Source organism: Bicyclus anynana, chromosome 1, assembly GCF_947172395.1.
Source record: "Bicyclus anynana chromosome 1, ilBicAnyn1.1, whole genome shotgun sequence".
NCBI lineage: Eukaryota > Metazoa > Arthropoda > Insecta > Lepidoptera > Nymphalidae > Bicyclus > Bicyclus anynana.
In genome coordinates, this window is record NC_069083.1 from 15,832,479 (window position 1) to 15,859,268 (window position 26,790).

The following is a 26,790-nucleotide window of genomic DNA, read 5'->3' on the forward strand; positions in this document are numbered from 1 at the left end:
CTCTAATTTGTAGAATCACCATTTACTTACTGGGTGAAAAATATTATTTAAAAAATAATTCACCAATATAGTCACCTCTTATTTATATAGCAAAAAATAAAAATATATCAAACGAAAGTCTAAAGCTAGTTAGTTCTTATTTACTATAAAAAAAGAAAACGTCGAGTTAGGGTGCTGTTTTTCTAGCCATTGCAATGAGTTGCCAGGAATATAAGTATTAATAAACAAAGTTGTTAACAAAATTAGCTATTAAATTGACTACCTGAAGCTATTATATTAACTACATATTATAAAAATAAAAAAGAAGGGAATATACTAAATTTAAAAACTTAGATGTAGTAGAAGTCCGAATCGATGTTCATTGGTTAAATGCCCAACTGCCAAGAAGGTTGGCATTATTGCCACGTTGTATGGTAATACTGATTCTCTTACCTGAATAATAAAGGCCAGCCTTCTGGTCGATTAATTAATTCGCTTTGCGATTTCTTTATTATTATATTATATTATTCCTTAATTTATTTCAAAATTAGTTGAGTAATATAAGGTACTACCTTAGAAACTCTATCAAGTTTACTAGACTCGTACATACGTTTATAAAGTTTTATTTTTGTAAATCTTCTACTATATAAAAATAAGTCGGGTTTTCCTTCCTGACGCTATAACTCCGGAACGCACGAACCGATTTCCACGGTTTTGCATTCGTTAGAAAGGTCTTGGGCTCCGTGAGGTTTATAGCAAAGAAAATTCAGGGTAGGGGTAGGGTAGGGGCAGTTGAATGTTTACATCGAGTTTCACGCGGACGAAGTCGCAGGCGTCCACTAATAGGCTATATTAATAACACTGTAACGCCTCCTTAAATTATCCCTACTATCACGCCAGACAATTCATGCAGCCGTAAAATTAATATTCCTAGTTTCGAAATTTCACCGTATAAAGGCGTCCATCTTGACGGAAATGATTACACTTAAACACCCATTTCACATACATGGACAAAGTGGTATTTAAGTTTACATTAACTTGATTATGTCGTCATTATATTGTACGCAGTAAAGGCGAAAATTGTTTAGAATTACGTGTGCATATTACAACAGTGCATTGTTGTAAGTTGTAGGCAATAATTGCTAGAATTCGTAGCTCTGTGGGCTATTATCTATTGAAATTTCGTTAATTACCATTTTTAATTTGCTATTATTTTACTGTTAATTATTTTAATAACAGTGATTAATTTTATTTTTCAGTGATTTATTTGATTACATTTAATGCTTAAAATAGAGTATAAATATTCTCAATAAAATTTTTGGTGCATAGATTTAGATAGACAGTAGAGTTTGGACCACCGTGGCTAACTAAACCTTTGAGACATGCAATCAGTGACAGTCTTATGAACATTGTGATAAGGATTACTTACTCCTAGAACTTTTTTTAATCCTAGAACTTAAGCAGTTTTTTTTTTATTTTTGATTAGGCAGTTTTTCTTGGCTTTTGCACACCATCATACCAAACATATATTTATTCACATCGACTTTACTTTTCTAGTCTATTAAAATGAACTAGTGACAAAAACTTTTACGACCCGGTGGCCAAAACAAGAACTATCGTCACTGAGGTCGCCATTTTGCGAAACTCTCAAGTTATGTTCAAGATTCCGACCAGATATGTTCGTGGCTTAGGTAGGTAATATAGGTAATAATAGTAGGTAACATTATCTGACAGAAGCCAATTATACTGACATACATAGTTCTAGTTCAGACAGCTCACTGAACTCGAGTCTCCTCTCAGAATGAGAGGGGTTAGGCTAATAGTCCACCACGCTGGCCCAATGCGGCAGACTGCACACACGCAGTGAATTGAGAAAATTCTCCGGTATGCAGGTTTCCTTGCGATGTTTATCCTTCACCATTTGAGACACGTGATATTTAATTTCCTATAATGCACACAACTGAAAAGTTGAATAATGGAGGGTACCTTAAATATTTTCTCTTGTTCCAGCGCGTATCCGGGTAGTTTGACGATGTCTTGTCCTATCGCCGTCTCGTCAGTGCTGGTGGCGGCGGTACTCTTCACGAACACGCTACTCTTGGAGTAGCGTCTGATGAGTATGTTCCCGGCGTCGTCCATTTTGATTTTGACACCCTGTTGAAAACAAAATATAGGTAGGTAAATAGAACAATAAAGATTTTAAAAGAGTGTCGATGCAGGATATTGTTTTTCAAACATCATCATTATTAACCCATATGCGGCTCACTGCTGAGCTTGAGTTACTCAGAATGAGAGGGGTTAGGCCAATAATCCACCACGCTGGCCCAATGCGGATTGGCAGACTTCACACACGTAGAGAATTTAGAAAATTCTCTGGTATGCAGGTTTCCTCACGATGTGTTTCCTTCACTGTGTATTATATTTATAACAATCTTATATTATACTAAATGACGCCGCGTAGTTTCACCCGCGTAGTTCCCGTTCCCGTGAGAATACGGGGATAAAATAAAGCCTATGCCTTACAAATAACATGGCTTTCTAGAGGTAAAATAATTTTCAAGTCGCCGCGCACAAGTCGACAAAGTTTACAAATAGTCAAACTTGTCATTTCAAAAGTACTTGTAAACTAATAGCCTATTTGAAATAAATTTTTTTTTAATTTTGAATTTGAATTTTGTCGCAAACCGAGGCTTTTTAAAAATAATTTTAATCCCTAATTGGTAGACTTTCGGCGACCACCATTTTGGGATTAAATGTTTTATACCGACAAAATATGCTACTTAATTTAATATCTCGGGTCCCAAGGGTATTTAAAAGGTGAAGGCTTAATAACAGGCTACTGGTTATCGGAGTGACAATTTTTTGGTTAAATGCTTACAATTTCACGGTATGTTATGCGTCAACGTCAGTACGTACGTTCTGTGATACATGCATTAAGATCTTAATCTTTTGTTAATTAAATGAGATATTGAAAACTGTGCATGGGAATTCATATTGTAATACTTGAGGTTAATATCCAAAAGTCCACCTGATGTTACGTGGGACACTAACTCCTCTGACAGAGCGACACTTCGCGGGTGGCGGGGTAAGCAAGGGAGACTCCTTTACCTTCACCCTTCACCTGAGGCGAGTGTTAAGTCAGCCATTGCCTATCAAGTAATCTCACGATCTTGCAGTGCAAACGGCAGACATCAGTTCGGTAGCTAGTCTTCATAGACAGTTGAAGTTGGCATGAGCCACACCCACTCCGCCTTCAGTTGAACCGATGCCTTGACACCGATCGGATGTCAAAGCGATAGATGTGCTAGGATTATTGCTCGCAATAAAGATGAAGAAAAAGAATTATGAACAATACACACAATCGAACAACACACGATCAGTTCAAGCTAATGGCGCTGCAAGATCGTGAGATTATTTGATCGTAAATGGCTGACTCTTACCTTTAAATTCACTGACAATCAGAGCAATATTGCTTTGCGAGATATAGGCATGGGATAAGTATAGTAATATTTTCACCGACTGTTTCTGTCATGATAAATAAATTACACATCAGATATATATATATATCTCTTGTGTAATATATATATATATATGAATACGTAAGTAACATATTATTTCGTCATCACATTCACAAATATAAGAGAAACATGCTGAAGAATGCTTGGCAAATATTTATGTAACCCAATTAGTCGACCTTTAAAGTACCTAAAAAGTACTTCCATAATTTAAGCAGCACCTTTATTCGACCCATTGCCTTCCATTCTACAAATAAACGACACTTTATACAGCGTGTTTCGGTTACAGGAGATGCGGGACACGAGCGATCAAGTTACAGGGTGATTCACCTTTGTCCGAATAAGAAACGGTAATAAGTCCTTACAGGGTCCGTTAGCTGTGACGTCACTGCCCTTGAACGTGTAAGTACGACATGAGTGTTATAAAACAGGTAAGTAATGTTACTTATTGGTACCAAAAACTCTCGATGAAAGTTTCTGTAAATAATGTAGATGGGTAGGGTTAAGCTGTTATACTTAGAAATAGTATTTTTACATCTTTTCCCATTTGGCTCTATCTATCAGCTAAACCGGTAATAAAAAAAAATTGAATAATTATTTTTTTTCTAAAATGCTTAAATTACTCGTAAGCAAAATTTCGTTTTGTAAATTAAATTTAACTAGTATTTGTAACAATCTCAAATTAATTTACAAACTATTGAGGGTAAGTTGAAAACGTGATTTAATTTACGTACCTACTTATAATAAAATAAGATTGTCAGGGGTGTCCACAATGAACAAAATGCCTTTAACATTAAATGATAAATATCTTCACTAATATTGTAAGAAAACATTTTTTCGTTCATTTAGGACGAATTGACTCCAAAACTACTGAACCGATTTTAAAATTCTTTCACCTTATAAAAGCTACATTATCAACGAGTAACGTAGGAGGCTATATTTTATTCCCATATTCTCGTATTTCCGTGGCGAACGGGAACTACGTGACTATGACTTTAAATGTATTTTTGTTCTATTACCTACTTATAAAAAATATAATGTTGTTGGTATGGGAAATATGGGTGGTCTATTCGTAAGATTAACCATTGCTACTAAATTGATTTTTTTGTACTACATCAAATCACATTAGTTCTAGATCATTACTCAATAAGAGAACATGTTACTTTTTATACTATATTTCATTTCACACATAGTTAACCTTTTGTGATCAATGATCATATTAAGTTTTTTTTATTAAGCTAGTAGAAGTTAGATTAGAAGTAGAAGAGTTAATATAAAGTCGATTATTACTACTATCATTATCTTAGTAAAAAGTATCATGTTTAATATTTTATTTTTTGTAGTGGAAATTTTTACTTGTTAGGTTTGATCACTAGTTTTTTTATGCACCAATGTTATAGAACATAAATTCAACTTTATTGTAATTTTAGGCTTATTTTTAACTCTATTGTATAATATTCTAAGTTTACACTGTTTGTGTCAGTTTATAAATGTTTTTTTTTGGAATGCTCAATAAATGGACACTTTTGTATGCAATAATTATTGTTTTAAAAAAGCTGATTCGATTTTATATTATATTTTATAATTTTATGAGTTATCAATATTTTACCATTTTACCATTTTTCATTGTAACTTTTTGAATGACATCCTATCATGGTGGAATCAAAATAAATAATAATGAAGACTGATTAAAAAAAAACGATGTAAATTAATAAAAAAAAACTATAACCCATAACTTTCAAATTATCTTGATTATTCCAATTCTGATAGAAATATTCAATTTAAAGAATGTTAATTAAAATATATAAAAAAAAATCTATTCTGTGGTAAAATAATCGATAAAACATTAATTCAATCTGCTACACATTGATCATTACGGAGTCATTTATAAAACAATCAAATCATTTGACCATAAATCATCATCAACGTTCTTACTGGTTCTTACTATCAATCGGGTATATGATAATCCCATTTTATAGCAATAAAAACAAAGGTACAATCACAAATCATAATACAGATATCGATCTTCTAATATCGATATGATTTATAGGTTATTCTAATTATCTAGACCGTCAAGACTAAAAAGACCTTCGGCTTGACAGGTCGTTAGCTCATCAGCTACGTGTCAGATTATTTGACCCTATTGTTTGGTACGTATACTTCACAGTCACACGTTTTTATCAATCTCCACAACAATATGATCCATCGTTTCCTATACTCACAGCTTACAAACAAGCATTTTTAGCTCTGTAGTATCGAGCTGAGGCAGCGCCCCTTTCAGCTGAATTTCTTTATTATATTATTATACTAAGTACAGACAGAGGAACTTTGTAATTTAAGTAGGTATCTTTAAGTAGTTTGTAAGCTCTGTTAGTATTAGTTTGTAATTTCTTCTTGATTTATTTAATTTGTATTTTTTAGCTGAATAAAGGATTTTATTATTATTATTATTATTATTATTATTAGCTCCTAATAGCTTAATAGTTTTCTAAACATCAGTTACTTACTAATCCTGTACTCGATTTTTTCTTTCGATATTATAATAGTAGTATGTTTTTTAACTAACAAAATATGTCGTTTATAAACATATTTTTTTCCGGCGTCGTTGGCCTAGTGAATGCGGTTTCGGATCGCGAGGTATAAAATCGAGTTACAAAATTTGAGCTTTTCCAAAAACTCGGAGTTTTCGGAGTTGGGAAATTGGTGGTGTGTGTGATATTGTGTCCTCCACAAAAAATACATTTTTTTTTATACTTTACAAGTCACTAAAAGCTTTTAGTAATAGAAATAGTAAGGGGCGTGGCCCGCTTACACCCGGGTGTGCGGAACTTCGCAAGCGTATCCACGCATGTACTTGCAGTCTTGTTTTGTTTACTGACATTGTATTTTGTTCTGTGACAAAAGGAATAAATAATATTTAACTCTAAATTAAGGGTAACATATTTCTTTTTTTCACTAAATATTAAACAGCCAATTACGTGAAGAGTTTATCAGTACAGTGTGTACGTTAGATTCAATACTTTTGGCACAAAAATTGGCACTTTATAAATCTAGTTCTCTCCCGTGTCTCAACTTATGATCACCGAACCACATTAAAGCAACATGATGGGTCTTAGCTACTCCTTTATAAGGAAGCAGGCCTGGCTCTATAGTTCGGCTGTTAAATTAGGCAATGATAATGAGTTTCTTATACGTACACTCACTTACATAAATTATAGTTCTACTAGATTTCTTCAAGTCAACGAAGAACTTAATTACTATGATTCTACAGTAACTGTTTTTATAAACAACCCATTGTTATTATTATTCACAAAAGGCATATAAGTGATCACATTCAAAATCCTAATAGCCACTTTATGTATTCGTGATTATTTATATAATTTGATGTGTGCTTGTCAAAACTTTTTGTATGAAACACAATTACATCATTCAATGAAAAATACGAGATCAAAGCTATTCATAATATTATGTACGTTATAACTGTAAGTTATTGTAGTATTTCTATGCAGAACGAGATATTAATCTATTTTTGTATAGTGATACTTTTGACTCGATTATTATTTTTAGGTAACGGACGTCTGCGCGCTTTTACTCGCGTAGTTTCCGTTTCCGCATGTGTACGGAAATAAATCATAGCATATGTTTCTCTCTGATAACGTAGCTTTAGGTAAAATATTTTTTTAAATCGGTTATGTTGTTTACATCAAAACGTACCAAACATTACATCAACATACCATTTATAATATTAGTTAGGATATATACGTGTTGCCTTGAAAATTCTTTACCAAAAATAATAACCGGCATCAACCATACAAATTCATCAAGCACAAACTAATTCATCATTATGTTCATATTTCGTATAGTAATGATTTTTTTAATATGTGGGCGTCTCAACTCGGATATTTGTAGCCTGTAACATCGATCAGGTCATCTTCATCCGGGGCATTACGTCATTCTTTGCTTGATTTAGGGGCCTTAAGCGTTTTAATATGGTTTTGGTGCAGCTTTAACTAGCGTAGCAATTAAATGGTACATTTGACTACTTTATTACGGATCTGGGTGCAATGATGATTTATTCTAATCGTATTTAAGGAGCTATTACTTTTAAAAACTGTTTTATAGTCGGATTTCCGGCTTAGATCATATAAATTGGATCTGTTACATATTATGCTCTTATCTGAGATTTAGGTAATTACGAACTTTACACTTTATCTCTAGTTCCTGTGGATAAAATATAGCCTACGTTACTAGATGAAAATGTAGCTTTAAGGTAAAATTATTTTTAAAAATCGGTCGAACAGTTTTTGTTTTGTTTAATTAGCTCTTAAGAGATATTAGTGTGCTTACTCGTAGATGAAGAACGTAAATGATATGATTAAATATTACTTTATAAAGATTTTAATAGAAAAGCAATTAAAAACGTCTGTCAAAACATTACCTTTTATAGAAAAAGAGAGGATACGCGGACTAGGGTTGCATTCTCGGTCAATACCATTTTTGGTGATGGCACCATCACTTTATGGAGTAGTTACTCAGGTTACTAGATCAAGGATACTTGAAGAGATTAATTTGTTTATACCTATTGGGTATCAGCATGAATAGAATAGCCTGAACTTCTTTATAGTAAGTAACTTATTTTTTTGTAATTAACTACATTTTTTTATTTTTCCAAATCGAGTGACACCTTGCTTTTACATTTTTTCGTGAATCTTATAGTGACAAAAATTACACTTGAGAATTTATTTATCTAAGATTTGATGGTTTGTTTGTTTTGAATAGGCTCTGGAGCTACTAAACCGATTTGAAAAAATCTTTTACTATTGGGAAGCTACACTATAATATCTCCGAGTGCTATAGGCTATATTTTATCTCCGTCTTCTAACGGGAACGGGAACCACGCGGATGAAACCGCGCGGCGTCTGGTAGTCTATAAAATAATATTATATCATACTATTAAAATTACGCAAGCGAAGCCGCTAGCAAGTGCTAGTGTTAATATAATAGATTTTACCTGTCCTATGTGTTTTTTCAGTTCTTCTGTTTTTGGATCTCTGTGTGGGTTGTCGAATCCGCAAAGGCCAATTCTGCAAAGACGGAAAAAGTACGTTAGCAAATTACGCAAAATTACATGTAGCCTCTAAGTAAGTAACATGCATATTAATAATATATTAATGAATCGTGATAGCCTAGTAGATATGACCTCTGCTTTCGATTTGGAGGGCGTAGGTTCGAAGCCGGTCTGGGGCATGCACCTCCAACTTTTCAGTTATGTGCATTTTAAGAAATTAAATATCACATGTCTAAAACGGTGAAGGAAAAACATCGTTAGGAAAGCTGCATACCTGAGAATTTTCCTAATTCTCTGCGTGTGTGAAGTCTGCCTAACCCCTCTGAGGGGAGACTCGTGCTCAGCAGTGAGTCGAATATGGGTTGATAATGATGACTAATAAAAATAAAAACGGTCAAAACTCCATGTTCGTCACACAAATATTTTCTGTATGCAGTAATCGAACCCATGACCTTAGATTAGGTAGGGCCACTACCCACTGTGCCAATCAGCCGTCAAAGCCAGATGCAAATGCATTCAAAACACGTTGCTCATATATTTTTTATGTGATGATTTCTGCCTGGATTGGAGCCAAACGTTAGAAATACCTATGGAAAATCCCTATATAATAAAAAATAAAATACTAACTGTGATAAGCGAATACCGCACTAATGTACTTTGTCTCGATGCAGGAATAATTTCACCTGTCATATAAATGTGTGCATTTACAAGATATTTACATACATCGTTACGCTCGGATACCGCATTATACTTATTTATTAGATGGCGTATGATTCAAGGGGTAAAGGCTTTTTCATATTATCAGAACTACGTAATGGTTAGCGCATTGTTTTGTAAATATCCTTTGGAATTGCTAATTTGCTGACTTGAATAAGTTGTTAAAAATTGCGTTTCAAAAGAACGTAATTTAAAACATGTGGACTTATAAATTATACGCGTAAAGTGCATCTTTTAATGTTTTTCAAGATTTTTTGGGAAAAATATATCAATTATTGACTTTTGAATTGAAAATGTTTCATTATGTTTGTCGTTTTTAATTAGAATATTGTTTTTTTGTTGGGCATTTGAAATAAAATTTATTTATCTGAAACTCCGTAGATTTTTTATCGGGAGTCAGTAATCTGAAAGAACTTTAGTAAGCATAAAGAAATACTTTAATATAATACGCGGGATAATAATATAAGCTCCGCTAAATGAGCACCATTAACTCAACTTATGGTGTGCAATTATTACGTAAATAATGCGTTTTCTTTGACCAAGGTCCTAATTATACTTAAATATCCGAACGAAACTTTTGTTATATGTATTGTGAATAATTAGTTATCTTGTAAAAAACAGTTGATAAACTTATTGATCCTTAAGTATTTTTTAATTAAGTTTAGGTCATGAACTATTTAGAAATTTGCTCAACATTATCCATATTTGCCCAACATTAGGTAGTCAAAATTATTAATATTTTGGAAAAATATTTTTTGACTTTTGTCAACCTACTGTAATAGTCCATTACAGAGCAGAAAACCCAGCCAATAAGGCAGTTCCTTTTTAGTTTTCGTTTATTGTATACCTATCGAAAACCATATTAATGATTTGAAACATTTGCGTTTCTACAAACACTAGAAGACATTTGATAAGCCATAAATTACCTAATATAAAAATAATTTCGAAAAATATAAACAGCATTTGAAACTTTTGTTTTTACACTACGTATTTATTTTATATATAGCTTTGTTCCCGTTGACTTTGGTCAATGAACAACGTGTAGACAAACGAGTCTGCAATCCGTTTCTCATGTAACAAATTGAAGAATGACAACAGAGGAATTTGTTAAACATCGGCAGTCCCATCACGTAGCGTATCGGAATATTGTTTTCTTAAAACTGTTCCCCGTTCGCCCTGAGAAACAACATTTGAGACCAAAGAGCAATACAGTCACTGCTGTAGAGTTGCGGAATAAGATAAAAAAAGAGATTTATAGCTTCTAAGCTAATTTATACTAATCGATTTCCAGCATAGCTAAATTATTCAATTTAGTGAGAGCTGGCGTTAATCTTTCTTCTTTTATTTTTTATATTACTAAATTACTCTACAAACCTATTTCTAGGTTTAGGTTTTTACGTAGGTACTTCTATTCATTTACTTATGGATTAATCTTTAAGTAAATAAATAGAATATCATTGCATGAGTTTTCACGTGTGTTTAATGGTTATAGCATGTTTTTATGAAATAAACCGTTAACTGCCGCTGTTCCTAGTAACTTTGCTGGCATATAATTAGACGAATATTTACTTTTAAACCATAAAACAATCTACAATTCGTGCTTGGAACTCACAATGCTATAATCAGCAAAACAGTTAATAGATGTGTAATTGTACCTGTGATTTCAGGACCAAGTGGGCTAGTACTTTTGAAAAGTTGAATGTTGTTCAGATCGTCTCGCCAACAACAGAAGTGCCGAGTTTCTCTGTGATTGAGACTGATCATTATTCCACAAGCGACGTTGTTCCGAGCGGCGCTTACTGATAGAGAATTTTCTATTTGACTATCGCGCAGTTCAAGTACAAGGCTTTTGTTATTCGATAAGCGATACGTCTATTTTAACTGTTTCAACGATTAGTTTACTATTTAAAGATGGTTGTAAAAGTTTAGGAATACATGGTACTATCGGCTGAGAAAAATAATAAAGCTTACAATAAAGAACATGATTTGAGTTGTATAATTCCATTAATTGTATTCTATCTAATATCTATTCTAAATGTATATCTATTGTAGAAGATTACACGTATAATGGTAGGGAATAATTGTATTGTTTCTTAATTGTAGACATTTTGAAAGAGGGTTTTTCATCAAACTGCTTTCTGCGTTGCATTGGTTAGCTTTGTTCTCTCGTGTTCGTTTCTTATTTGAGAATTATCTTTCTAGATTTATAGGTTTTTTGTCGATAGTTTGTGTAGTTTTTTTTATAACAAAGTTCTTTTATGCGGCTTAAAGTAAAGTGAGCTGGCAGTAATTATCACATAACAGAAGAGTTTAGGATATTGATTTATCCAGGTTTTATGTCATTTTATATATTTCAACTTTAAATATAACATTGTTCATCTCCGTCTAAGAAATCTTTGCTATCTTTCTACTTGAGCTAGAATGTAACCAAATTTACATTCTAGCTCAAGTAGTCTAAAGGTATAGTTTGGTACCTTATGTACTATGAATAGAACAGTTTGAATGAAATCCAATCCAATTAACCTATACACGTCGATAGTTCGTCGAACCAGTTGCGAGCGAGTGAGCGGTGAGGCCTTGGCTTGCTCGGGTGGTTAGGGTTGTCAACTCTTCAACCAAAACCTCAGTAGCTCCAGGGTTAAGGGGTCAATTGAAACCTGAGAGGATCTACGTTATCACCCTATGTGTTTAACTATTGACCTACTTAAACATATAATAGGCTTTTCTTTTGAATACAGGAAAAAATAATAGAGGAAGACTTTTCTTTTTTAAGTAAAAATAACAACTGTACGTTTTCGGATTACTAAAGATTAAGAACTCTTACGTTACAGATAAAAAACAAAAGTTTTATTATCATTATCAGCTAATTTTACGGACCTACTACATGGCTAGCTCGTTATAAGAGAGGGGCTATGGAGTTTAGTCCCGCCACGCTGCTCTAATGCAGGTTAGCGGGATTATGGTAATAATAATGTTAAATTACGGACCACCAACTTCCAACTCCCGGTTGAGAAATTTTACTGAATATGTCTTAGAAGAAAGAAAAGTTCAGTGGGTATTCAATGACCTGACCTAGGATTCAAACCCAGAACCAGAACATTTAAAAAGAACTTTTAAATCATGTTTCGGTGGTTGATTTATATAAAGCGGCAAAGCTCAAAAGCCATGTAGAGTTTATGCCTTCTTGGTAATATGGATGGGGGTCTAAGTTTACGCATTCCATATGTTTTATATATTCTTAGTTAACGAGGTGGCAGCCCTAGGGCTGACGGCTACTGTCGTGTGCGCGCGTGGCGCTCACTCCACTCGTTTATTATCTACTTATTTTGACGGCCGCGTGGCGCAGTGGGTAGTGACCCTGCTTTCTGCATCCACGGCCGTGGGTTCGATTCCCACATCTGGAAAATATTTGTGTGATGAACATGGGTGTTTTCCAGTGTCTGTGTGTATTTATACATTATATAAGTATTTATATTTAGTATATAATTGTATATTAATATTATAATATCAACTATCTTAGCACCCATAACACAAGCTACTCTGTATGCTTACTTTGGGGCTTGATAGTGATGTGTATTGTTTAAGTATATTTATTTATTATTATTTATTATTATTAACTTATTTGCCAATCGGTTATAAGTTACAACTGTTTGCTAACACTGGAAGCAGAAAACTTGTTAATTTATACTACAACCAGCTGACCAGATGGACTTCTTACCGACCAAATTTTACCAAATTATAAATTGAGATGAATATTCATTGAATGGTGACCCCACATCGGAAAACGCAGTGTTGATCGACCCCGCATTAGGTGGACAGACGATATCAACCGGATAATAGGGATCCCCTGGCTATATTCGGCTCGAGTGTTTGGAAGTTCTTACTAGTGGCCTATGTCCATCAGTGAAAAAAAAAGTATTTGATATTGAAGACCATTTTCTAACTTTTTCTTAGCCCGTCAAGCTTAGAGGGTGGGGTGGAAGAAATAAAATTCAAATTTATTGATTTATACCTAACGTTGCATTCACTGAGAGGGTTGTTTCTTCGTCGTTATCAACCCATATTCGGCTCACTGTTGAGCTCGAGTCGAAGCAGGCGATATTTAATTTTTTAAAATGCACATAACTGAAAAGTTGGAGGTGCATGCTCCGGATCGGATTCAAACCCACACCCTCCGGAATCTGAGGCAGAGGACATATCTACTGGGCTATCACGGCACAGCGGTAATGTTACTTAAGTACTTATAATGTTAAAGTTATAATCTCTTGTCGCATATGTTTGCAATTTTCGCGACATCCATCACCCATAAGCCGTACATTTTGACCCACATACCTCACCGACTAACACATAATCATAAATACAAAACCTCATTATATTCCGCGCAATAAACTAACCCGTCTCGCGTGCTCGACCGGCTTTTGTGTGCCTTTGCTTTATTGCCTTCGACTTTTCTTATATCACTTTACAATTCCGTTAAATTGACACACGCATTTTGACCCGGTAAGGTCATTCTGAGAATTTTACAAGATATAGCCTTAAGTCAGCTATTGACGGTCAATTATTCTCACGTTTCTGCAGCGCAAACGGCAGCGAAGACGAGCCGTCATGGACGCAGTGACCAATAGACGACCAGTTATAGTCGTGGGTGCTGCAGAAACGTGAGAATAATTGATGGTTAATGGCGTGCATTATGGTGCATACTTTGGATACAATACAAGTTATGTAGGTACAAACTTAAAGCAACGTCAGATGACCGACTTTCTAATGCAGGCGTCAAAGAATAGGAATATATTCCTATAGTTAACTGGTCTAATAAAAAACCAGAACAGATAGTAATCTATTAATATAACCACTGCGTTGAGAATTCGACACTCAGCGAGTGAACGGTCCTCTGGGGGTGCTCCTGCAACGTCTATGTATTCTTTATCCTTATTAGTAACTACCAGGGACTAATTAGTACTTAAAAAAAACTATATTTTACTTGTATTGTAAGTTTAACATACTTGCATATGAACTATTTAATTAATTTAAAAAAATTAAAACATCGTTTACACACTTCTGACACAAAAGAATAAGGAATAATAATGACTGAGGTAAAATTTAGGAATCACATAATGGCTTGTTTCTATTATCTAGAAAACGCGAGATCCATTAGTAAAACCATTAAAACTCATAATGTTACATCATTAAATTGTTTATACCCATATCTGAGAACCAGTAGCGAATGTGGCGAGTATGGTAATCATACTGCACAAACTTTTAGGTGTGCCATAAGATTCGTGTTTATTAATAAAAATTAAATAAAGAAAATGTCAGACATTCGTAATGACTTTGTGATATCTTCCTATTTAACTTCTAAAAATATAGTTAAAAAATATAAAACATTACAAGCAGTTTAAACGTCAAATTTTGTCTGATTATACTGACTCTACTGCCGGTTCAGAATAAAGATTTTACTAGTTCATTTACCTAACCAGTAAAATCTGCTTTTCTATTTACATTGCGCTACTATTAGTTCTATTAATTGAAGAGCTCTATAGTTAAACAGGTTGATCTTTATATTTCTAAATTATGAATTGTTTAACATTGATCTGATTATGATAAAACTTTGATTAATTTTTAACTAAATGAACGGAAAGGTTTCAAAGTTAGTTACAAACGTGTAGGTAATATTAGTTTACAAGCCACAGTGTAATCTTTGGGTAGTATGGCGACGCATACTAAAAACAGTTGGTATATTATTCGTCGTCATCAACCCATATTCGGCTCACTGCTGAGCTCGAGTCTCCTCTCAGAATGAGAGGGGTTAGGCCAATAGTCCACCACGCTGGCCCAGTGCGGATTGGCAGACTTCACACACGCAGAGAATGAAGATAATTCTCCGGTATGCAGGTTTCCTCACGATGTTTTCCTTCACCGATTGAGACACGTGATATTTAATTTCTTAAAATGCACACAACTGAAAAGTTGGAGGTGCATGCCCCGGACCGGATTCGAACCCACACCCTCCGGAATCGGAGGCAGAGATCATATCCACTGGGCTATCACTGCTCTTCGGTATATTATTACACAATAACAATCAATTTGTTCTATGTATTATACTCATACATATTGTCCAAGTCATAAATTTAATAATTTATGCTAATTTAAATAACATTTATGGCAAATATTTCACCTCGATATGTAATGTTGCATTATCTAACGCATTAGGTAAGTATATTAAATATCCTTAATAACTATAATAACTTATTTATCCACACAACGCCTTATCTATATATTCATACCTTATAATCCATATTTATAAGAAAATGCGATAATCTGCTATACATTTTTCAAGCGTTCCTGTATAATAATGTCGCCTTCAATTAATTATTGAAATGTAAGAAAACTACATTCCAGTCACATTATTTTTATTAAAATAACTCCGGCTTAAACTTGAATAGTTAATTAACTTATATCCGAGACTTCCTTCACGTCTCAGAGCTATCTATGTTTTTACGAAATTGTATTAAAATTAACGTTATGGTATTCTATATAATATGTTGACCGATGGTTAGCAGGAAATCATTTACAATTCCTAGGTAATGTATAGAATACATATATGTAATAATAAATCATATTCCTAAATCATAATATTTTCCTAGACATTGTGCAGAATACCTGAATTATACAGATTACCGGTGACATAACGGGAGTCACTAAATGCTCAATTGCTCAAGTATATTGTTTAAAACAATTTCTAAACTAAAATTCTAAACTGAATTCCACGCGGTCAAAATCTACTGTGTGACTACGAGTAATATTAGTCACTATCGGACGCCCGCGATTTCGTCCACTCTTAATGGAAACATTCCCGTTCCCTTCCAATTGGAAAAGACTGTGTTAAGAGTGGATACGACAATAGCCTAACTGGCAAGTCATCTCGGGCAGCTATTGAGGCTATAGACAATAACAGTCCAAAGTTAATATCAGGTGCACAGAAGTAAAATCACATGCATCAAGCCCGACCATGGGCACGCGTGACTGACTCAAGGCTCTCGTAATGAAATGGTGTCCATAACGAGCGCTAATTTGTTACCGTTCCGTTATCTAACACAATAACGTGTTATTTCGTTATTAAATTTTTCAGTCACGAAGTGAACGAAATTGTACCAGCGGTATGCAGATTATGTGCAAAGATTGTTGATACGATCTATGAAACATAAAAAGAACAGCATTGAAGTTGTTATTATTATCTAGAAGTATCTATGTCAATACTATGTTCCTAAGAATTTGTATAAATTATTTATGATTAGAAGAGACGCCCACGATAAATTCAACGCCTCGGGGACCATGGATTTACCGGGATAAAAGTAGTCGTGTTAATCCAGGGCATATTCCATGTCCATTGCGAATTTCATCCACAATCATTTAGCAGTACCTCCTGAATATAAAACAAGCCGGCTCAAATAATTCTTGTCGGTTGTTTCTAATTTGCAAAAAGAAGGAGGTTCTCAATTTCACTAATATTATAAACGCGAAAATTTGTATGGATGTGTGTCCACGGGTCACTCGGAAAAATCCGTAGTAAGTACCTGCGGAATTTGTCAAAAACTGTATTTCACACAAAGTCGCGTTCAAAAAGTAGTCAGAGTTAATAATATTGTTTAAAACCGAACATGTTTTCTAACATTACGTATTACCTTGAAATTAAGATCGAATGCTCTATTAACCAGAATGAGGTATCGGTTACTTTGGAAATAAATTACCTAATAGGTTTTGCCAAATGTACTTGGTTTAAGGAAATTACAAAATTTAAAGTGTAATTCCATTGAAGTAAAAAAACGAATTGTGAGAATAGAATTATAATTTTATTTCTCCTTGTATTACTAATTCTAGTGTAATTAATTTCCAATCCAAAATTTTCATCACCTTAATAGTGACTGAGTTGATACGCATACAAATCGTTTCATTTAATGCTTGGCTAGGACAAGGAATAGCCGTGATAGCCCAGTGGATATGACCTCTGCCTCCGATTCCGGAGAGTGTGGGTTCGAATCCGGTCCGGGGCATGCCTCCTCCTATTTTTCAGTTATGTCTAATATCTTCAATCAATTTCAGTTAGGTCTAATCGGTAAAAGAAAAACATCGTTAGGAAACCTGCATACTAGAGAATTTTCGTAATGCTCTGCGTGTGTGAAGTCTGCCAATCCGCTTTGGGTCAGCGTGGTGGACAAATGGCCTAAACCCTCTCACCCTGAGAGGAGACTCGAGCTCAGCAGTGAGTCGTATGTGGGTTGATAATGGGTTGACAATAAAGGATAAGGAACTCTCTACCGAAGTTTGCGCTTCCTAATTCTTATAACTAGGGCATCTTTAAAACAAGAATAGGCAACTTCTAGGCAAGCGCGTTCTACCTTCACACTCACCTACACTTACCATTAGTTAAGATCGTCGTCATTCGCGAGTCTACGTATTTCATATAAAAAAAGAAAAAGAAACTTAATAAGTATCTTCGGACGTTCGACCAAAACCATAAACACTACCGTCTCTAAAATTTTAAGTAACAATAAAAAGTTTTAAGAACTAGTTTGAATGTCACCTCATTTTTCTGGAACGGGTTTAGAGATCGCCAAAAACCAAGGCGCCAGCCATTTTTTCGGATCGCACAAAAACATGCACACGAGTACCCACTTATTAGAGATATAATCAGATCGACCATCAATTTATTCTGGTTGACGAATGATTCATGGGATTATCTCATGTAGTTGTTCATATATTCACACACACACATCTATTTTGATTGATTGGTACATACTTGTACGAATCTTTAAAGCATCTGAAATTAAAGTTACGTAGGTACTGAAGTATTTTTATTATTTTGGCGATGAGATATTATCAGGATGTCTATGATGTGTATGAGCTGCTTTATTAAACTATATCACTTGATGTTATTATGGTTAGTTTTCTGAATTGTTTTTTATAGTATTCAAGCTTCGTTTTGACAGTTACGCAACCAATCACATGAAAGCTGTCTATAACAAATAACAGAGTTTTTACTCGCTTAAATATAAGACTAGCTGACGCCGCGTGGTTTCACCCGCGTGGTTCCCGTTCCCGTAGGAAAGCGGTAGATAATATATAGCCTATAGCCTTCCTCGATAAATAGGCTATATAACACTGAAAGAATTTTTCAAATTGGACCAATCAAAAACAAACAAACAAACTCACCAGGCTTATAATATTAGTATAGATAAGATAAAACAAACAGATGGCCACTTGACGTTAACTGGAAAACAGAGTCATATTAGTAAATCCTCATTTGCCTGTAGTAACACCGGTAATCTAACGCTTCAGTTCAGAAGATAGCAATGCTTGGTGGCAGCAATAATCGTGGCGGAAGTCTTTCCCTAGATGAGGTCTCGCAAAGAACTCGAAGAAGAAGCGTTGCAAGAACCAATTCATGATTAAGTGATCCATATGGATTCGAAACTAGTCGGGCTTACTCCGACATTGTATCACGTGAGTTTTAGCAGTGTTATAATCAATTAGTTAGAATAAGTATAAGTTTTTTCTTTTACCTTTTATCATAGAAAACATAGACCGAAACAAAAAAATTAAGGGGTAGGGTTAGGGTAGGGGAAGACTAGTTATGGAGACGTTCTAGGTATGGACAGAGGCTAATGACACGTTTCGGATATCGGTTGTCGAACCACGGAAGTATCGGACACGCTCACCTCACACTTATTATTTAGAGGACAATCGATTTCTTTTTCTCGGACACAGAAATATAACTGTATTGATTTCCGTGATCTACTCGTACATATAAGCATGATTACAATTTGTATTTAAAATAAAGTCTCTTTTATATTTTTCAATCTTGAAATTATATAAATATGTAGAAAATGATTTAAAGATTTTTATGTAATATTTGATAGAACAAGATGACGTTAAATCGAAATTAAACCTTCAACGACAATTTCGCTGGGGATGGATTACGTCAATCTAGGGTATAATAGGATGTTAAACATTTATTAATATTTTTAGAATCCCAAATATTATAATATTATGCTGATGCAAATATACTGATTGGTTTAACCGCATGTGTGTTAATTTAAAATTATAGTTTTAAAATTGGAACATTATATGTGTATTAGGAAACGTATAATATATTAATAATAATAATTGTAGTGTATGAATCAAAATGCTGAGTTGGAACCATTTTCTAGACACTTTGTTGAGGCAACAGGGAAAAGCCATATATGTGGTATACTTATAGTAGTATGTAGCATAATCCATACTTGTTATCATAAATGCGGCACCTTTTAGCGGCAAAATCACTGAACCGATTAGAATAAAATTTGGAATAAATTGGAGCAGAACATAAGCTACTTTTATCACGGAAAATTACAGGATTTCCGTGGGATTTGTAAGAAAACAGAATTGTTTGAATTGAAGTGTCTTGTCATATTTTTAAATATTACTATAAGACATGGTGATTCCTCCAAATCACCTTCTAAATGTCACATTTAGGTAGGCACTAATATAAAGACAATGGAAAAAGTCAGTCGCTGCAAGTCTTTGTCAAGTTCAAGGTATAGCAACGGATTTTCGCTTCAATGCATGGCGAATTTTTGAACATTCAACAAAACATTGTTTCAGTAAGCAGCAATGACTGAATAACTATATTTCTTAGTATTCACCAATTCATGCGAGGTTTTGTGGTTTACGTTTCGATTTACAAGCTGTTAAATAGTTTTAATTTTCATTAGGTATGCTTATGGTATTTATTTAGAAAGAAAGTTGCGCAGTGTCTTTGGGACGGGACGATAGTGTTGTCGATAAATTTATCGACAATGTTAAATTCGATCAAAACCTTCATTTAATTGTATAAGTAATAAAACTTCACACAAGTTCAATTTATTCAAATTAGATTAAAACTTTATTTAAAGAAATGAGTTTTAGACAAAACGAATGAGATAGCACGTTGATTTTAAATTAAATAATAATTTCATAGAATTATATTATAAGAGTGATCGAATAATGAATTATAATAGTTTATAATTACATAAATTATAAAGATTAAAATAATTATATAGTTTTCTCTATTAACCTAACCACGAACAATCACATATATAATTGTATAATCCTTATTTGGAAAGTAAACAATTTCATGGACATCACGCACATTTTAATGACATTATTTTATTTAAAATTATTATTTATAGTCGCAACAAGATCAGCTATGACATTGGTCAATATGTTTTTATTTAAATATTATCTTTAACCGACCAATCTTTTTTTAAGACTACCTTCAAAAATTCATCATTGGCGAAGGGCGTCGTGCTGGTTTGGCACTAGGAAAAAAGAAAAGTATGATGAAGGTAAATCTTTATTTCACAGTAAATTATTGTACTGTATAAATAAACGTATTTATATACCACAATAACTTACTGTGAGATAAAGAAACGTAATCCCAAGAAATAGTATACAAAAGGCCGTTTTGTTGCTTAGTAACGATATCTACCAACCTTAGGATAAAATAAACATAAGGACAACGTGTGGTGTATAATTATTACAAACACAAATTTATTGACTGACATAAATGTAAGTTCCGTCTCGTTTGATTGATACAACATATACCAATCTTGGCAACTTGTTTCTATAGAGTGGGATGATATCCATAAATACAGAATGAAACTAGCTATAAAATAGAAATGATTATTACCGTAGTAAAATAATATAATTTTATCGACAACTATAATCGATTGGACGTTGGAAAGCACTTTCGTTTGCGGAAGCGTTCGTCGAAAGTAAAAGCTGATTGGTCGGCAGTTGGATCTACTCGAACGATTCATACAATCACGTGTAGGAAACGGTTTGTAGATCGTTGACATGGGATATCATTTCCTTACTGTATGATTTGTCAGTGTTTGTCAAATAATATTGATATTCTGTTTTCGAGAGAGTTTTCTTTCGGAACGTTGTTGCATGGATTTAGCATAATACTTCTTGACTTGACTTCATCGTAGACCTTCTTAACTGGGCCTTGTCACAAAATCCGTTCTTAATGGACGTCTACGAACTTTATTATATATCTATTAGATTAGATATAGTTTTAGTAATTTAAAAAGGGGTAGTTTAAAGTTCGTCTAATCTAATCATAACTACATTTCATCTTCTTAAGTCAAGTGGTTTACGATATTTCGTGATCTTTCGCTTTTATGAGAGATATATATTTAGACTTCCGCAGCGACATGCAAATAATACTATAATGAATGAGTAATGAAAAGCGCAAAACTAATACCGACGCTAATTTGGTTTTATATTTTTTAGCCAATGGGACAACTAGGTGGCCCCATTATTCTATAAGGGAAAACCATTATCAATAATTATATCCTCCAGTGATGTAAAACCCATCAGCTAGACGTAGAGGCGGTTAAGTTTAGTACTTGTAATTTCACAATTTTTTTTTACAGAATATTTGCCGTTATATTTTAAATATGACCAATGCTCCAAATAATCTCTAAATTTTCGGAAAGACTGTGCTATCCAGTTCTCCACCAATTAGTCTGAAAAGGCTATATTAAGAGTGGGTACGACAATAATCCAGCGGGCGGGGATCGAACCCATGACCTCTCAGTGTGAGTCCGGTTCCTTTACCGTGGATCTATTAGCTTCAAATGGAAAATCTAATTGCTTTACCGTTAAAAATATGGTAGTAGCTTTCCGGAGCTTCTCAAAGCTCTCTCATGAAGACGTCTAAGCTTCTTTCCGGTCTTGCTTTGTCTTTGAATAAATATATATATTTTAATGAGCTATTTAGCCAAAGATAATTAGCACGTCGTCCTTGTAAAGGCGGCTTGTGATTTAACACTAATTAGCGGATTACAATACGTTGTAAATAACTTACGCATTCTGTACAAGCGGATTGTTGGACAAACCTAAGGTTCAGCTTAGGTCACCCTTTGTGATAGGCCTACCGTCTAATGAACATCCAAGGGTACGACAGATATATTGTCAATAAGGTTTTTTTTTATTCGTTTATTAGCTGATGCCGCGCGGTTTCACCCGCATGGTTCCTGTTCCCGTAGTAATACGGGAATAATATATAGCCAATCTTCCTCGATAAATGGGCTATCTAAAACGGAAAGAATTTTTGAAATCGGACCCGTAGTTCCTGAGATTAGCGCGTTTAAGCAAACAAACAAACAAACTCTTCAGCTTTATGATGTTAGTAAAGATTTATAAGTTACAAGCTTAAAAACCTTAATTATTTTTAGTCAAATAAATATTTGAATGGGAATAATAATTTAAAAATACACAAAATTTCATAATTTAAAAATATGAAATGAGAAGAAAATTACGGTAACATGGACGCCAAGTTTTATCTCCATGGGATTAAGCAGCGTTTTCGAAGAGAGCTTCCTTCTCTTGATGGCTTTACTTTTTTCCGACACTTCCATTTTGATCAAGTTTTAATCAATTTACATAAAATCTTGCCACTTTTACGCCAAGATCTTTGTGATAAATCACTCTGTTATCACTATGTTATGTTATTATTGTTAAAACCGCATGAAGATCCGATCAGTAATCTTTCGCAAATAGACACACAGACGCGGCGGATAAATGTTTTAATATTTTATAATATATGTTTAAGTATATCACCATCCAATCTCCTTAAGTACCCTTGATTTTCCACCATAGTGCGTCCAAAACAAACGGTATCTTGTAGGTCGATAAAACAATAGTGCTAGTGATGTGATCCGTGACGTCGATATATTGTGCCAAGGCTTGTGACTGTCGGATGCGCCGCTGTCACCTTGCCTTTAGAATTGGGTCGATTGAAGATCAAATAACGCCTGAACAATCCATTGTGTTGGGATTTCTAAAAGCTTTTACGATTCTAGCAAATTCAAGGCGTATTTTCATATTTATAGAATGGCAACGCAAATTTCGCTGCTACTAGCTAGTATTTTATTTTTCTTTTTTTTATTAGTTGTGCACCAATACACAATTATGACAATAATTTTACTATAACATATTTTACAATTTTATATAAATAACATTTACTTACGTATATTATCCGTGAACAGAGAGCCTAGTGGCAGTTTGATACTATCGCGTTAACGTAAACGCGAATTTCTAAAGAATTGAAACAGCGCCATCTAGTCGCAATACTGCACAACTGTTTCAATTCCATATAAATTCGCGTTTACGTTAACGCGGTAACAGTATGAAAATATTGAAAACTCCCACTAGGCACTCAGAAGTGTGCGTGGTACACATAAAAGTTTGGACTTTGAGTGCAGAGAGTGGAAAATAATATCGTGAATATGCATGATAGTAAGTTTTAAATATACCCAAGTTATATTTATATCTTAGTGTTAAAAACATACATACAGCCGAACGTAAAACCTCCTCCTTTTTGGAAGTCGGTTAAAAAACACAGACGAGCATTTCGGAACCTACGCGTGCGATGTTACGGTAAAAAAAAGATGTTATTCTCTAACAACCACAAATGCCTTTATGTTATTGAATTATTGTCTCATCATTTTAGGGCATATAAACGAAAAAAATTTCTTAACGCTTTTTATCAATTTCTCTTGCTTCCATCTATATTAGTCTATTAGTAGTAATATTAGTTAGTAAATTGATTCTCACCGTCTCAGAATGGATTCAATCACTAGTTACTTTCTTTTCTTTGTTCCCTTGTATTTACTATTACCGCCGCTCTGGTTAACATCTGTGTCAATATCAGGTTGCAGTACACTTTCTTTTACTTTTTATAAGCTTATTCATTGTGTTTACTGTGGGTTAAATACTGCAAACTCAATTGACAGTTCTTTACGTCACATTGAGCTTAAAATCAATACAATTTAAGAAAAAACTAAATATAGAAACCACTATAACAATAAAACATTGATTATATAGAAACAATTTGTATAAACCCGTTAGATCGTTGATCTTTATATAGTTTGACACACAGTAACGTCCTTTGACACCTATATATAAGTCCCGATCTAATTCGTCTGAGGTGCCAAGACGAAAAGGAGTTAGTCCAAAAATTTATGAAGCGCAGGATCAGTCATTGTACCATAGCGGAAATAAAAGAAGATTTTTTTAACTATTTTTGAGTATACAAATCTACGAATTCACTTTAATTCTTTCGAAATAATTTTTCCATTCATTATCTCCCAAGAAATGCAACAATAATAAGTGTAATAATGGCGCATAGATGACGCTTTCAATCCAGTAATCGATTTGACGTTTGCTGTCAATTGTCATGTCATAGTTGCTCTATGGGCGCCATTTTGATACAAATCAAAAACTTGGGTTTTTATTTTATTTATTTCTTTTTATTTAGTTAGATTTATTCACTTTAATAAATTTTAATAAAATCCTTGTATTTTTTTAATTTTAATGTTACGGAGTACAATAGTGGACCTGAAATGGACCATCTCCTTTATATATTTATTTATTATTTCCAACTACACCGACAAGTGACCTCTAGTCTAATTAAATACAAAAGAATCAATTATTTGCAATGGCAAAACATGCCAGGAAGTTGTCAATAGGTACCTTTTAATTATATATATGAAGTTAAAATTCTTGATGAAAAAAAAAAGATATTTACCGATTGCTTTTTTCCTGTCTGTAACCAGATTCTAATATCCATATAGGTAATAATATTACAAGTTTTTATAACGTGCAACTATTATAAATGACCTCTGCAATTCGTCAAGGGTGAGCTAGAGAAAAAAATCATCAGATCAAGTAATCAATTCTATTGACAATAAATCATCAATAAACTTGAAATATCACATCAATTTGTTTTCATTGTTTTCATAATGCCACGAAAAGACATATTAGACACTAGCATAACCACGCGGTTTCACCCGAGTAGTAGGATTGCCATAGGAAATTGGGGATAGAATATAGCCTATGTTATAGCTCTCCATTTGTGATTTTTTTTCAAATCGGTCCTGTAGTTTCTACTATTACTGGTGGATGCCCCGGGAAATTCAGTTTTTCACAAATCCAGTGGGAACCGTGATTTTTTCGTGATAAATAGTAGCGTATGTGTTAATCCAAGGTAAAATCTATATCCTTTCCAGATTTCAGCCAAATTGATTGTGTAGGTGCGGCGTTAAAGACTTACACACACAGACTTTCGCATTTATAATTAAGTGTGATGTGATAGTATAGAATACATGATTAAATTTTTCTTATCGTGGCATTTATTACTTGCTGTTGATTCATAAAACACATAAATACACCATTTGTTTTGTACCTATCGACTGTTAGACGTACAATTTGATTGGTTTAGTTTGGTTTATAATTGAAAAAAAAAGTTTTGCTTGTACAATTTTTTATTCAATTTCAAATTCAAATTCAATTTTCATTTTTTTTTCTATGGTTAAGCTTTAAGTTTAAGCGGAAAGAGAACTCTTTGTGTTTAGCGACACAGTTAGCGTTTATTTTTTACTGCTTAACATTCATTTAGATAGTTGTTTAAAGATTTAGTTGGTCCTATTTAATTCGTTGAAAGATCCTATTTAAATCTTCTGAGGTGAACAGTCAATCTTCGTTTGGAAGGTGTATCCATGGTTTTCATATCAATGCATCGCAATCATTGATTCAAGAGTCTGACATAAGTAAGCCATTCGCGGGGGCCGCCCCACTGCTGTCGCGCCATATCTCACGCAACGACAATGGGCCACACAAACAGAGCTAATGTGCAAGGTGTAAATTCACCTTTACATCACGCAAGTCCCCGTCTAGATTACTATCAACCTCGTCATTGATCAAGTAGTTTTTTTATGGTGGTTTATGGCTTGCGTTTGACTACAATAGTACCTGATGGAAAGCAATGATGAGTTCCAAGTTGCGCTGGACTTTAAAATGCCTAATCACTGTCTTGAAGATGTTTAAATTATAGGAAAGACGAAGTTAATGTTATTTTGTTAATTCTTTATAGAATTTACTGCAACGCTGGGTATTTTTATGCGTTTCATGTGCTGAATCTCCCATTCTTATCCTGCTAATATTATAAACGCGAACTAATACTAATATAGTTACTCTTTAACGCCACTAGTACTGATCGAATTGGCTGAAATTTGGAATGGAAATAAATTTTACTCTGAATTAACACATAGGCTACTTTTTACCCCCGATAAAATCCATCAATTCCCGAGATTTGCGAAAACCTAATGATTTTAATGGTAAGAATGTTTGTTACTCTTTCACGCTTCGGCTACTGAATCGAATCACTTGAAATTTGAGGTAGAGATTATAATCTAGATTAACACATAGGCTACTTTTATCCCGGGAAAAAGGGATTTGCGAAAAACTAAATTCCACGCGGACGAAGTCGCAGGGGTCCGCTAGTACGCAATATATGACAATTTTTTTTTAAATATTTTCTTATTATAGAAGCTTTTACTCCAAATACTAATAATATATAATAATATCATATTTTAGTATATTTTTATCCAAAAACATAATATGACGCCCTCGCTGTTTTCGTTT

The 26,790-nt window shown here is 33.8% G+C and overlaps 1 protein-coding gene across 4 annotated transcripts in view; it reads right to left on the bottom strand.

Annotated features, from left to right (window-relative positions):
* LOC112044206 (uncharacterized) overlaps positions 1-26,790 on the bottom strand; it is a 232,273-nt gene that overhangs the window by 32,719 nt on the left and 172,764 nt on the right. For all 4 annotated transcript variants that reach the window (XM_052881305.1, XM_024079958.2, XM_024079955.2 and 1 more), the window contains 2 exons: positions 8,506-8,578; positions 1,966-2,133 (listed from right to left, as the gene is read on the bottom strand). In XM_052881305.1, coding sequence (XP_052737265.1) covers positions 1,966-2,133; positions 8,506-8,578 — 241 coding nt within the window. The remainder of the gene's footprint in view (positions 1-1,965; positions 2,134-8,505; positions 8,579-26,790) is intronic.